Source organism: Sphaerodactylus townsendi, linkage group LG04 (assembly GCF_021028975.2).
Source record: "Sphaerodactylus townsendi isolate TG3544 linkage group LG04, MPM_Stown_v2.3, whole genome shotgun sequence".
In the NCBI taxonomy this organism is placed as follows: domain Eukaryota; kingdom Metazoa; phylum Chordata; class Lepidosauria; order Squamata; family Sphaerodactylidae; genus Sphaerodactylus; species Sphaerodactylus townsendi.
Genome location: NC_059428.1, coordinates 52,252,444 through 52,267,973, shown reverse-complemented (window position 1 = coordinate 52,267,973; position 15,530 = coordinate 52,252,444). Strand labels below are relative to the sequence as shown.

Below are 15,530 nucleotides of genomic sequence, written 5' to 3'. Positions count from 1 at the left end.
TGGGACCCAATTCAGATGAACTTAGCACAGAAGTTATAAGGGGCTTTAGACTCACCCTTGCCATTGTGCTCACCCAAAATATAACTAAGGGATGCCACTTTTCCCACTGAGGGGCTGCATGTATACTGATGGCTTCATCCTCACCCCTCCCCATACCATGGTCCCAATCTGACTTGGACAACTGGATGCCTTGGATGTCTGTTTTCAGAAAGTGGTGTGCAATCAGATAGTCTGGAGATTTCATAAGTGAACTCAGGCACAAGTGATGAAAAATTATAATGTCTAGTAGGTGTGCATTTGAAATTCTCCAAATAAAAATATGCCCAAGAAATGGTTGTATTGTGTATATTTATAAAATGAAAATGGATTTTTTTTATTATGAAAACTCCCCCCTCCCCCAAGTTCAGTTTAAATGAACTTTGCATGGGAAATTCCTCCTAAAGGCTCCCCAAGTTTAAAAGGGTTGGACAAAGGGGTCTGATTTTTCAAACACTTGAATGTGGCAGCCCTGGTCCTTCTGCTCCCCATTTTTTCTTATGTGGGAAAAAATGCCATTCTTCCTCCAGGGCAAAGATGCCTTAACAAAAACATATCAAACATAAGAACTCACACAGAGCAAAGTCCAACCAAAGAATCCACATAGAACAAATGTCAAAACAGAGAATCCTCACAGAGCCACACCTGCCTGGCCCAAGTAGTTGGTTGTCGAGCCTGGGAAAAAGAAGCACTTTGTTAAGGTGTCTGTAAATATTTATTCAATCATCTTCAAACTTGAGTAGTCTTTAAGACAGCAGGCACACTTGGTTTCCTTCAAATATTGTTTGCTGTAAAAATGTCTGCTCAAGAACCCCAGAAAAATCTGCTATTCGATAGAAAACAGTGGACCCCAAAACCCAGAAACCTGAACACACACACATACGCACACACAATAAATTTGTACTAGGATACTTGTACATTCAGCATAATGGTTTCAGTGTTCCACCTTTCATCAGAATCTGAAGTTTTACAGATTTTGTTTCAGTAATTCTGGCCCTTTCCGCACACGCGCAGATCCGAGCCTCCGCCGGCATAATTTATGGGGGCCGTTCGCATGCTAACGTGCGAGCGGCTGGCTCCAGGGATCCACCCACGCTGCCTTCTGACCTCCAGGGTCGAAGGGCAGCGTGGGCGGGGCTCTGCAGCCCTCCATAGCGATGAAGGACAGGACGGTGAGTGGAGGGGAGGGGAGGGGGAAAGCAGCATCTTCCCGACGGTGCTGTTTGCACCGCAACGACGGGAAGATGGTGCTTTAGAAAAACTTCGCTAGTTTTGCGAGGTAAATAGGAGTGGCTTCATGCTGCTCCCAGGTGGGCAGGATGGCGCTGCTGCGAACAGCTGCCCAGGGACAGTGTTTTTGCCGTCCCTGGGCCACTGTAAATTGCCTGTGCGGAAAGGGCCTCTGTCTAGTTTTCCCAAGATCACACATATGATGCCTCTCTCTAAGTGTATTCAGTGGTGAGGCTGATATTTTTCTTTTCCTGCCAGGCTCATACCTGTTCATCTTTCTGTCTCAGTTTAACTTGTCCATCTTAATACATGATCACCTCCAGACTGGATTACTGCAACTCGATCTGTGCAGGTCCGCTCTTGAGGCTGCTTCAGAAACTTCAAGTTATATAGAATGCGAGTGTTGACCAATACATCACAGTCCTCTCCTATTCAACCTGTACTTAAACAGTTGCCCGGTTGCTTATTAAATACTGAGTCAAGTTCAATGTGATAGTTCTTACCCTTAAAGCTACAGTCTGGGACCTTCATGCCTTTGGGACTGGTTCTCCCTGTATGTCCCCCCCCCAATAATGTTTTATTCTTCTTGTTGTGGTTTTCTGGTGATTTTGTATGTTTTATCATTGTTGATTGATTGCTCAGTTGAACGGTCATGAGCCACTTGACACCAGGGTTGGGGCAGAATATGTCTAAAATAAAATAAAATAAATATGAAGGAAAGAGAAAGAGGTCAATTTTCCCCTTTTAGTTTGGCGTTTGATGTTTTCAGTCTGGTGTTTGATATTTTCACAAAGCAGTTACCCTCTTGGATATAACTTTTTGTGTGTGTGGGTGTGTGTGGGTGTGGGTGTGGGTGTATCTTTGCTATACAATCAGATAGTGTTCTCAAAACTAACTGCGGTATGTAACTCCTGATGAGGAAATAGTGATGAATCAGTGTGTGCAGGTCAGTTGGTATATCTAATCTTGGCAGAATTGCTGTTATTTGTCTAGCTTAGACATTTTGTCAAAGAGAAAAAAGATAAATTCTGGCATGATTTTATAGAACTAACATTGTGATTTTCTTTTTCTTTTATTTAAAAAAAAACCCCACTCTCATTTATTTTGATGAACTGGTACCTGAAGGTTACCATTTTATTGATCAGAAAGTCTGGGGCATGATGGACCTCTAACTGCCATTATTTTCAGTCTTTTTTGAGATTTCTGTGGAGCACAAAGCCTCTAAAAGAAAAATGGTCCATGTGACAAGCTTTAATCCAGTGAAATTCTTAATGTTCTGAGCACAGAACCTAAAACAAAGCCTGCTAAATTATTTAAAACACACACATACACATGCATCCAAATTTATTCACTACAGCATTAATCAGATAAGTGCTTTGAATTCACAAATGTAACACTTGAGAATGAATGATGTTCTCTAAGAGTACATTTACATTTATCTGACCAAATTCATGCAGACTCAGCCATCTGCAGAGGAACTTGGCTCAGCTACACTTTATCTCTCGTTCTCTTTTATTTTTTTCCCCAGCGCAAAATGATAGGGATGACAGGAGGAGAATATATAAGGAATCCCCACTGAGATTCAGCTCCATAAATTATGTATTATGCAGACACTACTCCACTGATTCTATCTGATCCCCAATTTTCAGTCCCTTGTTTTTGCTCCTATAAATAGCTATGCCCAGATTTCCAGTTGTAAAGTGGTGAGGACAAAACAAGAAACCGTTTTCCATTTAATAGGTTGTGCTAGCAAGATTTTTTAAAATACTGTGATGGCCTCAGGGCTTTGACAGTCCAGGAATACAAGCAATCCTGTATTGTTGATAAGATGGGGAAATTGAGTAAGGGAATAACTATTTATTTTTGAAAGCTTTATTTTTTTCAAACAATTGTTTTAAACTTAGTCAGTTGGATTTTAATGTCAATTCACAGCGGTCATAAGTAACATATTCTGTCTTTTATTTCCTTCCAGACCCGAATGCTTATGCTGAACAGACTGGACCGGACCATGCTCTTATAGGAGGCATAGTGGCTGTAGTTGTCTTCGTCACGCTATGTTCTATAATTCTGCTTGGTCGATATCTGGCAAGACATAAAGGTAAGCTAGATTTAATCGAAGTGCAGTCACCTTTTGCAACAATACTTCCTAGTGATTAGGTTTTGCCCGCCACACTTTTTCTGTTTCCTTCATCCCAGGAAAAGTCAGTTCAGATGATGCAGCCTCAGGTTTTTAGCAAGGTCTTGGATTTTACCCAATTTTACAGTTGGATTAACTGTGGTAAAATAATGTCTAGCAATTTGTCCAAGGTCATGCAAGGAGTCAGTGACTCAGGGAATCAAGTGAAAAGACAGATAGGTTACTTTGCTATGCTGTGAAGCAAACCTACATGACTTCTTAGTTTAACAGGTTTGTTACTTCACCATTCTGTGTGAGTTTATATACAGGCAGATGAGAAGAGGACAAACAGACATAACCTGTTGACTGAAAATCACAACAGAAAAAAATTGAGGTTTAAATTATAAAATTTTGTTCAAATATGGTTTTTTAATTTTTTTGCCAATACTAATGCACATATAAATTGGGGGATGGGGAGGGTTAAATCCAAACTATTTTATTTTTATTTTATTTTATTAGATGTATACCTCAACCTTTCCCAGCCAGAACCAGGCTCAAAATCACGTATTAGAAGTTTTATCTCCAAACAAGGACATTCGCAAAGTTCCTTTCATCCGAATTTCCTCCTGAATTTTATTCTAATTCTTGTTTCTGAAGCTGAGCTCATGCATTAAAAAGTCTCCGTTATTCTGTGGTTCCCCCCTGAAATGTGGTTCAGTGACCCGTGCAGGCACATTTTGCAATAGTTCTTAGTTCCACCAATAATTTTGTGTCGTTCTCTTTCCCACATACACATTGCTGAAAATCTGAAAAAAGCCCTGCACCACAATATGATTATACATGTAATTACATAAAGATTCCATGTGTTTTATTACTGTTTCCATATACTTGCATGCATCAATAAAACATCACTTAAAAATAATCCTGTTGAAGCTCACAGTGTTTTAACAGTATATTCTTGTGAATTGAGATAAGGGGGAAAATACAAATAAGCAGTGAATAAGCTTTGCCTCCCCCAATTCTGGAATTAATTCACAGATGTGTGTAGATAAACTGTAATTTGAGAGGTATAAAACATGATGCAAAGAGAAATTGTGGAACAATGGAACGGGGGAAGTCTGCTCATCCCAATCACTATGTTGGTTTTAAATCTTAGTTGCCAAAAAACGATTACATTTTAACTATTGTGTATTCAAGGACACTCAACAACTCTATTAATTGTAAATCAAATAATTATTGTAAAGATCACTTCTTTAGAATGAGTAGCTACTCATTTTCATCTGCTCCAAAACAAACATTTGACCTAGGTTTCAAAGAATGCTTGTTCAGCTAATTCTATGCTTAATCTATAAGTAAGCTTGCATACAATAGGAACAAGAAATTTGATAAATCTCGTGAAGAATGTAACACCTGTGTTTCTTTCTTCTTAGAGAGGACAACACACATGTTCTCAGCTTTAAAATAAGAACACCTCCCATTCAGTGAAAATTGACTGTTTCAGACCTCACTGGCTATGAATGTTTTGCTGCATGAACCCAAGATTAGCTAGCAAATAGAAAGTGCCTACTGCCGTGCCAGACTAACAGAACAAAATCAGGAGGTTGCAGAGGCACTGCGGATGGATATGCTGGCACCAATATTCAATGCTTGTGTTTCAAATCTAACAATATTCAAGTATAACAAGTTTCAATGTCAATGGTGGATTAACCTAATGTAGCTATTGTAAGACTTGATTCAACCAATGTTAAGCACCTTTAAGTCTCTCAATGGGAAAAAGTTGCATGCATTTAGCCTTCTTGCACTGAAATGATTTGTATTTAAAATGCTAGCTTGGAAATTACAGGGTATATTACTTGGTTGAATTTGAATGGCTGGGAACATTTCTGACTTTCTTAGAAAGCAGGAGACATTTCCCCCAACATTTATCGTTAATGCCTTCTTAGCTGTGCGGCCTTTCTATGACATAGGCTTGCATTTGTAACCTTACAAGGGTTATGGATCACAATTACTGCTTTCCAAAATTGGAGGATCAGGCATACTACTATACTGAGCAACACTTAACACTACACCTCACGAAGACCATTTAGTCTCCTGTAATACAGCTACATTTTTTAAAAAAAACTCTCCACAGTAGCAAAGCACTAACTTTTTTTCCCCTTACAGGAACATATTTAACGAATGAAGCTAAAGGAGCTGAAGATGCCCCGGATGCAGATACAGCCATTATCAATGCAGAAGGCAGTCAAGTCAATGCAGAAGAGAAGAAGGAATATTTCATATAGATGCAGACTTAGGTTCTCTGAGTATTACTCACCAAGCTGACTGCTGGAGAAAACTGGCTCCCATCTTGCAGCATTCTTTTCTCCCATCCATTTGCTACCTTTATTAATGTAAACATCTTTCAGTAGCCAGTTTATGCCAACAATTAGCTGTGGACAGCATATTTCTTTAATTATGGTACCATTCATATTGCAGGACATTTCTTATGGCCTAAATGTCATATCCATTGCTCTCTTAACATACAGTGCTTGAATATACAGCCTTAACAATTTTAATCATCTTCTCAGTTAATGTTGTTGAGTTTTTTTCTACATTTTGTTTGGGGGAGGGGCGAAATGGTATATGGATTTTCTTTTCTTTTTTTCCCCATTGTCTTTCCTCAAGGTCCTTACCAATACTTCACCAATCATTGTCATAGCAAAATGTTTTTGGGTGAAGATGCAAATGTACTTACGTGAAACATTACAAGGAAGATTAGAGGTTTACAAAGAATGTTTTATATATATATCTATAATTCAAAATCAGCCTAGTTTTGAAACATTGTGCCCTAGAAAACATCAACTCAGAGCATCCTAGCATAGTTTCTTGTGTGCTTGTTTGGAAATGATAATGAAGGGGGCGTGAACAGACATTTTCTTTTAATGACACTTTGGTACTAAAGCTCCGCTGGGGTGGTAACCACATCATACAGTCTGTATAGAATCCAAAGAGCTGACTTGCATAGTTCCATTTTTGAAAACATTTGTCCAGCTCTTTTTACAGCTTTTAGGGTTATAAAGACTTCCATATCTATTTCTATCATTTCTATTTTCATTTTAATTTATTTACTTCACATAGGCTCACCTGCCTACTTAAATTGGATGTGTTCATGGGGCACAACTGCAAGGCATTTTAGTATATGTATATAGTGCATATAATAAAACCAATTAATCATTATTTGATACATATTTAACTTTTGGGGCTGTAGGTAAGTCAGTCGCAAGTACGCATTTTCTAATGTCCATTATATCCCTTTAGATATGACTTAATATTCTGAGTAGATAACATGTATTAGTACTTTTTGTCTGTATGTCCTAGCACTGTTCAGCAGCAAACTTTTTCTAGTTCCAGTTGATTTTTATTTGTTATACAATGGAAGCACAATGTTATATGGAAAGGTAGTTTTAAGCTAACAACCAGTGCACAGCCTCAGGTTTTAAATTACAACCACATTAATGATTAATGATTAAGTTGCTAAAATTTTCAATTTATAATTTGGCAGTTCCAGAGCTGCTTATCTCTGTTGGATTTGCCAAAACACAAACAACAAAGGTGTTACAACAGAAGCTCTATGTTTTGTGTATATGGTAAATGGACTAATTCTTTATATTAAATTCCTGTCTATGCATTTTGTGAGGTACAAACTTATGTCACGGTGAATGATAAAGAATTTCTGCCATGCTTTTAGCTCCACAGTAAAGACCTCTTTGAGATCATTCTGCAAATGTGGGGCAAAAATTTCAGCTTAAAAAAAACCCCTCAGGATTTAAACATACCATAATAATGAGGTGATTGGCTTGGTTCCTGTTCCCGAAAATCAAAACATCACCAGATGAGCTCTTCCTTACTGGTCTCATGTCAGAAGATTAAAATCAGCAGAGACTGTCTTTCATCTCCTAAGTGCTGCACCTTAGAAAAAGGAATATTTCTATATGGATGCTATTACTGGTGAAGTCTAAAAGCATAATGGCCTATTGTAAAGGATTATCTCCAGGGATTTATTTTTTGCGTGGGGGAGGGGAGGAGGGAAGGTAGCATTTGATTATGACATCATGTGTCGCAGTATATGGAAATCAAAGGTGCTGTGTCAGATTATTTATCAGAAGATATCACCTTTTAAGGACAATAGTAGAGTTTTTAAATTGTTTTTGTTGGGGGAAAACATTTACCTTGTTAATTTCTACAAGAAAAAAAATTGAGAGACCATCAAGCAGCACTTTTTCAAAGTATACAGAACATAAATAATATGATGTGGTTGAGTGTTAACATAATAAATCATATACAGTATGACATTTTAAAGAAATACGTCTGCATTGATGTGATTGCATGCTTGTTTTTACAGTTCACTCCAACTCGTCTGTGGAAAAAATGCAATAATATGCTAATCTAGTTATGGTAGTTTGAGAGAATCAGGTAGGGGCTACTAGGCACATTGAGGATAGTATAGGTTTGCAACATAATCATGTATTTCAAGGAATACTTTTTAAAAAAACTGACAAAAGAAATAAAGTTTGCTACTAGGAAGGAAAAGCAGTGAGTTGTAACTACTATTTGAACAGCTGATTTATGGAATTAATGTCCAGGCCAGCAAAGCATTTAATGGTGCTTAAGTGCCTTGCTGCAGTAAGATTCTGTTTACTGAAACTCCAGTGTCCATTAGTGCTGTGTTAATATTTACATCATCATTCATTCTTTCTAAAGTCCATTCTGCTTAGATTATATAGTACTGCTGCTTACATTATCCACCTACTTGTCACTGTGTGATGTGAGATTTTCAGAAATTTGAGCATCTTTAGATGTAAACTGTCCAAAGCATATTGTTAGTATAGGAAATGAAATCATTGCAATTTGTAATAGTAGATAGGAATTGGAACATTAACCTTTCTTCTTTGCTCAGTTGCAGTAGAATTTTTGTTCTGAAGTTCTTCTGCCTTGCACCTTGGGATATAATTTGGAACAGGCTAAAAAGGAGATAGTTTCGGAAAAGAAAATGTCGTGTTAAGATAACTCTGGCCTGCCAATCTTTCCAGTCATCTGCACTCAGTTAAATCAGAGGTTCTCAAACTTTTTCATAGTGGGATAATAGTAGCTCTCTCATAAAAAAATCACCAGGTTTGATATAACTAATGGAAATTAGAGCCTTTTTCAACTTTTTTTTTGCACACCATTCGTAGTTTTAGCACAAGTACTAGTTATTATTATTATACCAGACTATTTCCAGTATTGATACTTTATTAATTTGGTCTAATCTACAAGTTTTTCTCCATGGATCTGTAGTCCTGGCAATAATACCTTGAAGATTTATTTATTTTTTGCACCAGTGTCCTCGAATCCATGTAGGTCCTGTGTTAGTACCTGAGATGATCTGTGTTGCTCTTGCTCTCTGATTCGGTGCCTTTCTGACCATTGGAGATTGGGAAAGGCAGGGCACAGGTCAACTGGAAAAAGGGTAGGATAGTTTCAGTTAGGTTTGGGAGGTACTTTTCATTGTAGCTGAGAGTTGCAACCTTTCTTTGCTAACCTCCGGCTTGCAACGTATCACAAACAGTTAATTATTCAGGGAATGGAGGTTTATGTTTTTACTGATGTGGAAATGCAGCATTGTCTGATATAGGCTATAACACACGCATCTACGTATGCACATTCTTAAGGTTTTGCATAATTTATATAGTCTAATGAGTTTTTCCCTCTTAGGTTCTGCAATGAGCACACAGTTCCAGTTTGAGAACCCCTAGTTTAGATGAATATACTTGGAGTAAGGCACCAACATCCTGAGGAAATGAGTGACTTAAATTAGTCTGTGACAAGTAGAAATACTATTATATTGATGGCCTCATGACAGTTACCAAGGAAATTGTAGGTAATGATAGTTCTCAAGGGGAATATATTTAGGGTCATTTACTATATATAATTTTTAAGTAAAAGAATACAAAGTATGAAGCTATTATTAATTTAATATTGATTGTCAATTATCTTCCTTTGAGACCACAATATTTTATTTATAAAATAGTAGAGTGACATCTCAAAATAGTAGAGTGACATCTCAGAATAAATAGATACATCATTGTTTCATTCACAAATGTCATTAAGAAATCCAAAGAGCAGGTAAAGAAAACTGATATATAATCTGAGGCTCAAAAATGAACCCAGGGCATTTTTTCACATTTATGAACAACAGTTCATCTCGCACTGGGATTCTCACTAGAAAGAACAAAGGAGAAAAGCTGATTTGAAACAAACGTTGAAGCGGACTTTTGGAGTAGGGTATTCACAACAAGGATATCTACCTATCTATATAAATCCCTCAATGGGAGAAGAAAGGATGGGGGCTTATATAATTTTTGATTGTAAAAGCACTGAAATTACCATGTACGCATGCGTGCATCAGGTATTTTGATTGTGGCAGTGTGGTTACATGTGCTTCCATGTAACATCACAGTTCAAGTGTAATTTAGTGCCACTTAACTGTAAAGTGTTACCAAACAGAAAATAAAAACTCTTGAATTTGCAACTCTGTTGAGACTAAAAGTAAATGCTGGTACAATGATACACTGAAATCATGCACTGTTCTGGCCACACTATAATTTTACCTAAGCTTTCCCAGATTGCTCTTGTCTTTTCATTCTTTATAAATGATCATTTTTAGTGAACATACCAAAAAATAAACAAATAAAAACCCCTTTAGGTACTCAAATATTTTCTGATCAAGCTGTCTAGCAGAAATAACTGGGTAATGCTTTTGATTAAGTGGCACAAAGTACACACTAAAAATATGCAAAAAATATAGGTAGCTACAGTTTAAGTATCTTGTACTTCCTCTGTATGGATATTGGACCCATGTATTTATAATATGCATTTTGATTATTTTATGAAGATGATGATGAGTGTGTTGTGTAAAACGCAGCAAGCTATAAACATACAAATACAGCTGGTATCCAGAAGTATTTCCTCTGTCACAATAATATTTTAGTTATTGTAAGCCATATTTTTCTTGAGACCCAATCACCATTCAGTTATGTCTCTCCTCTTATTTTGGTCTCTAAAGACTCTTTCCATACACATTTGGGCAAAGGCTTCAATTCTGCTAATAGATTTGCTGCTAGCACACTGTCTGGGAATGTTGCTCAGTGATCTATTTCTAGCCAAACTGTACAAGCTTGCTCTTTTTATCCTCCTTGAGGGAGCTTTGCATGCTAAGACGTTTGAAAAGTGTTGCCACTTGCCCTGGTATTTTTAGCTTGAGTGATGGAAAGAGAGACAGAGAGAACTGGAAAGAGAAGCCTAGAGAACTGCATTCTCCTGACCTCTATTTTGTTGATGCACCTCACCTGGAATTTCTGCTATTTATTTCCCAATAACGTCAGGTAATCTTACATTGTGAGTACAAAATGCTTCCATCAAACCAGCAAGGATGCCTTTAATGATAAAGTTAACTTTTTTCCAAACATGACATTTTATATCATTGATCCTTTTCATCTTGTCATTTTTTCCATCATGCTCATCCAAAAGCAATGCATTGAAAGTAGCAAGATAACACAGAACAATCACAGACACAAGAAATATTGTTAAACTGAGCACTGCAAAGCATTGGAGCCTCTCACATTGTAGCTTTCTTTTTCTGTCTGAAGCACTATTGTTAGTTTCCAAGGCATTTAATCTGCCTTCAGTTGCACAATTTCAACTAGTTCCCTCCATAAACAGAGACTTGTTTGGAGGAAGTTTTGTTTGCTGGCTAGTAATCCTGTTTAGTTTGGTTTTATTTTTCTGTGCACTATGTTGCTTGAATTTAATTCTCTGGTTTGTCAACTTTTGTGCACATTTGTGCAGTGCTCCTTAGGTTGAGTTCTCTGGTTTTAATTAATTGTGATCTGTGTGGGGTTTATAGTGCAATCCTACCCTTCTAACCCACAGAACTCTATAGGTTTAGAATGGTGTAATGCTTTTAGGATTGTACTGTTAATTTGGAGTGCAAAGGACTTTGCTTATGGGTTTTCCTGCCGGTGGAGGAGTGCCCTTTCTGCAGTGCGGAAAGGGCCATAGATTCACAATAGAATAAAGCATGCTACTTTAGTGATAACTTTGGAAGGGTTGGCCTGTTCTCCATTCAGCCAATAGTTTTATGGGGAGTAATAGTTGGTCAACAAAATAAGGAAAATATTTCCCAAAAATAATAATTAATATTTTATGCAGTTTTATACATATCTGTGCATTAGTGTATGTTCTTCATTCAAAAAGGACCTGCTGAGCTGGTTAGAAATAGCCACAGTGCCCACTTAAGCACTAAAATGTTTAAAGATAAGCATTCCTTTCTTTTATATAATCAGCTGTGCCTGCTATCTAATGAAGATTCATGGAAAGGATGCAACCTACAGTGGCATTAAAGCACGTAGGCCATGATCCTCTAGACTGTTAAGCATGCTGGGTACTTGAACATCAGTGAATTAAAGTGTGTGGAATTATATCCTTGGAGATTATCTCTGCAGGATTCAGTTTTGAGATACTACCTAAGTAACCTTCCCTCTGAGCTTTCATACACTAACTCTACATGGAAACATACACAAGTTGCATTCCTGTACACATTCACCTACAAACAAATGTTCCATTTAGCTTTCTGCTGCTTTCATGACTGTATTCAATATACTTTATCAAGCATCCATTACAAATTAATGCGGATTTTATCATATATTAGAAATGTCATGGTCATTCATATAGTTCAATTCTTGACACTGCAAACAATCCAATTCTATTCAATTTCTGTTTCATTAGAAACAAATAATAATTGGAAGGTGAATATGAGAACTCTTTCACACTGGGATGCACAGTGCCATCCTCAGCTAGTCAACAGACCACTGCTGCAATGTATATCAGCTGAACAATTGTTTTTTTAAGGAAGACTTTAAGGAAGACTACCTTTACACGCAGAGAATTTTTAAGGAGACTTGTGCTGTGTTCTGCAAACATCTCTGATATCTGAAAGTGTGGGCAGACAAACAGGAAATCCATGGAAAGCGACAGGCTTCATGCATTGCCAAGGTATACTTATTATGTGGAGATGAACTGCTGCACAGTGGAAAACTGTGTCTACTCTTAGTTATTATAACCATCTACAATTAAAGCACCTGCCCTAGTTCATGTGCACTATAGAGATTACAGAAGGAAATGTCACCATCATTGTTTACACTGATGTGATAATTTGTGTCCCTTTTTGACTGACAAGAAGTCAGCCCCATTACCCAATATGAAACTTTTAGGGGAGGTTATAAGAAATTGAGATTCTGCCCTAATATCCCAAACTGCTATATGCTGATCCACATGTTGAAAAGATTTTCTCATACAGATCTCCTCAACCACATATTCAAATGCTATATAGAGGGAGAAAAGGAGAAGGAGAATCTCATTCATATTTTAGTCTCCAGTCATAAATGGTAGAGACCTTTTCTTTATATCGTTTGTCTCATTGCAAAGCCTAATGATAAGTTTCTAGTAAAGATTTCAGATCTAAATTAGGGATGCACAAACTGCTGCAGGTTCAGTTTGCATTATATTCTCCAGTCATGATTCTCCATCCCAAATGACTGATTGATCAGCACATGTGAATTCTGAGCTATTAGCTAGGTGGCTGCACATCTAGCACAACAACTTGCACTGATAGCAAAGGAACATGGGAGTTGTGCTTTCCCCATGGCTACTTTTCATTCCAAGGTTTGTCTTCTCATTTAGTATCTCTGTTTCAGGAGGCCAAAACTCTTTCCCCCACGTAAATGTCACACGAAGCTGCCTTCTACTGAACCAGACAATTCACTCGACTCTCTGAAGTTCTTCTTCTTGTGCTTCGTTTCTGCTGCATCCTCCCACTCTTCTGTGCTTCACGACATTACCCCAAAAAGTATCAAAAAGGCCACCTGTTCATGTGAAAGTTCATGATATTTATTGCTCAAGTCAAATGATCTCAAGATCAGCTCAACACAGTCAGTCCCCATCAAACATGGTAAGTCTGCCTAACAAACTCATTTGCAGCAGTTCTGTACTTGCTTAGTTCAAACACTAGACTGACAGAGAACCATATTAGATGCCCTTCAATATAGACCCAGGGTAAAAGCAAATCTTGTGTGAGATCTATTTTTTTTTAAAAGTCAGCACATATATTACTAACCCCCAATGTAGTGTTCGTGAACTTACAGCTCAGTTTTTTCAAATTGAAAAGACAGATTCACTTTGAGTATTATTGTTGACAAGATAATGCATTGCTGATCATAAAATCCCCATGACTAATACTGGCTTTCCAACTTAAAAATAATCGCATATGAAAATATATTTCCTACCAGTACTCACAATTTTAGCAATAATATGTAGATATGCTTTACAGTATATTATTTATTTAAGCACTTCTGAGGTCCCTCCCACAGGGAGGCCTAAGTAGGCAAAAAATCAAATTACAAAAACAAGCAAGTAAACAAGCCAACCTACACATAACACATATAGGGACATGCCTTGTAGATATGCAGCTGCCTTATACAAAATCAGAGTTTGGTCTAGTAAACAGACAGCCCAATACAGGTGGGGTAGGTGCAGGGAAAACTCTGTGGCATAAGTCCATTTTGTCCAGTGGGGGATTTTCAGGTGGCCAGGGGTTTTCTTGTTTTTTTCCTCCTTCCCATGCTGCCTAAAAGCCCTTTGGGTGCAATGCAGGGGCATTGCCATCCCTGATCATCAGGAGCTCTGAATTTGGCTCTTATAATCTAATAGTCTGGCAGCAAGTCTCAAGGGCTCAAGAGGAGATTTTGCACATCACCAGCTATTGCATCTATTTAACTGGAGATGCCAGGTATTCATCCTGCAATCTTCTGCATGCAAAGCAGAGTCATGCCACTCCATTAGGTAGTAGATATTTGCTACTGAAGTCAAGAACAAAGCTGCACCCACCTTAAAAAAAGTCTATGCAATGTATTGCTTTACAGTCTCTTAAATCCAAAATTCTACTCTAAGTTTACCTAACGTGTTGATCTGTAGATTCCTATCATTGTTTCTTCCTCCTACACAAGAAATTGGTGTTTGGATAAATAAGAGGTTTGTGAACAGATTTTAAAAAATGAAGTAATCCCATTGGTTTCTGATTTGCTTGATCTGCTCCCAGTTAAATAATGTAAGGACTGCACTCCTGAACATTGTTATGCGAGAATGCTGATATGCAAAATGTCTTGCAAGTACAATTGCCATCTATGAGTCTGTGTGCTTCAGGGCAACTAGAATAGAGTGGCCTGGTAGGTTATTCACTAAGAAGAAATTGTTACTTGCCCCAGGTAAGCGGCTAATGTCAAGGCTGCTGCAATATCCTAGAACAGCAATGTCATTGACTTTAGCATTACAGTTTATGGCAATTGAAAGGTTATATGTCTGACATTTCAGCACAATTCAGACCCAGGGAACTTAAGTATGTTGCATTGGCAATGGAAGCACAGTTACTTCACAAAGTTTTTTCATAATTTGAAGTGAACAAAATGCATATTGTAATGTTAGGAACATGACACGTGCATGTTGTTATGCCTATATACTTACAGAGTATTCAGTGTGTACTTAAGTGGCACTTAAGAAATGTCATGTACAATTTTTATAAACACTCTACAGGGTTCTCATTTGCACCTCATCTTTCAGTAAAGTCTTGTCAGAGAAATGTCTAAATATTACTAAAAATAAAATTTCAATTTTAGTTTATCTGTTGGACATTACTGAAGTGTTGATTCATTTAACATATATAATTCATGAATTTGGCAGTCAAAACTACCTGAACTGGTACTGACAGATCTGAGGAGAATTTGTACCTCCACCTGAAAACTACCATGTGAACTGTGTGTTGCACATTGAACTACTATTTCTGATATTATAAGCACATCTTTATAAATTACATATAGTGTATCAACGTTGTGATTAAAAACAAAGTCTTCTTTGCTGTACCAGCTGCTGATATGTTAAATATTGGAATGCAGGGTGAGGCTTCATTATAAACCATAAATATAGTTAAGAAACCACATTTGTGCAATCCAAGGTTGTAATTCATGATCCAAACTCTCAGGTGAACAGAACTAAATGAAGAGAAAACTTCTGGTTAAAT

General features: G+C 37.4%; 1 protein-coding gene across 3 annotated transcripts in view; it reads left to right on the top strand.

The window, feature by feature from the left end:
- Window positions 1–10,348, top strand: part of CADM2 (cell adhesion molecule 2) — a 516,061-nt gene extending 505,713 nt beyond the window's left edge. For all 3 annotated transcript variants that reach the window (XM_048492993.1, XM_048492994.1, XM_048492992.1), the window contains 2 exons: window positions 3,239–3,364; window positions 5,546–10,348. In XM_048492993.1, coding sequence (XP_048348950.1) covers window positions 3,239–3,364; window positions 5,546–5,664 — 245 coding nt within the window. In that variant the 3' untranslated portion in view covers window positions 5,665–10,348. The remainder of the gene's footprint in view (window positions 1–3,238; window positions 3,365–5,545) is intronic.
- The last annotated feature ends 5,182 nt before the right edge of the window (window positions 10,349–15,530 follow it).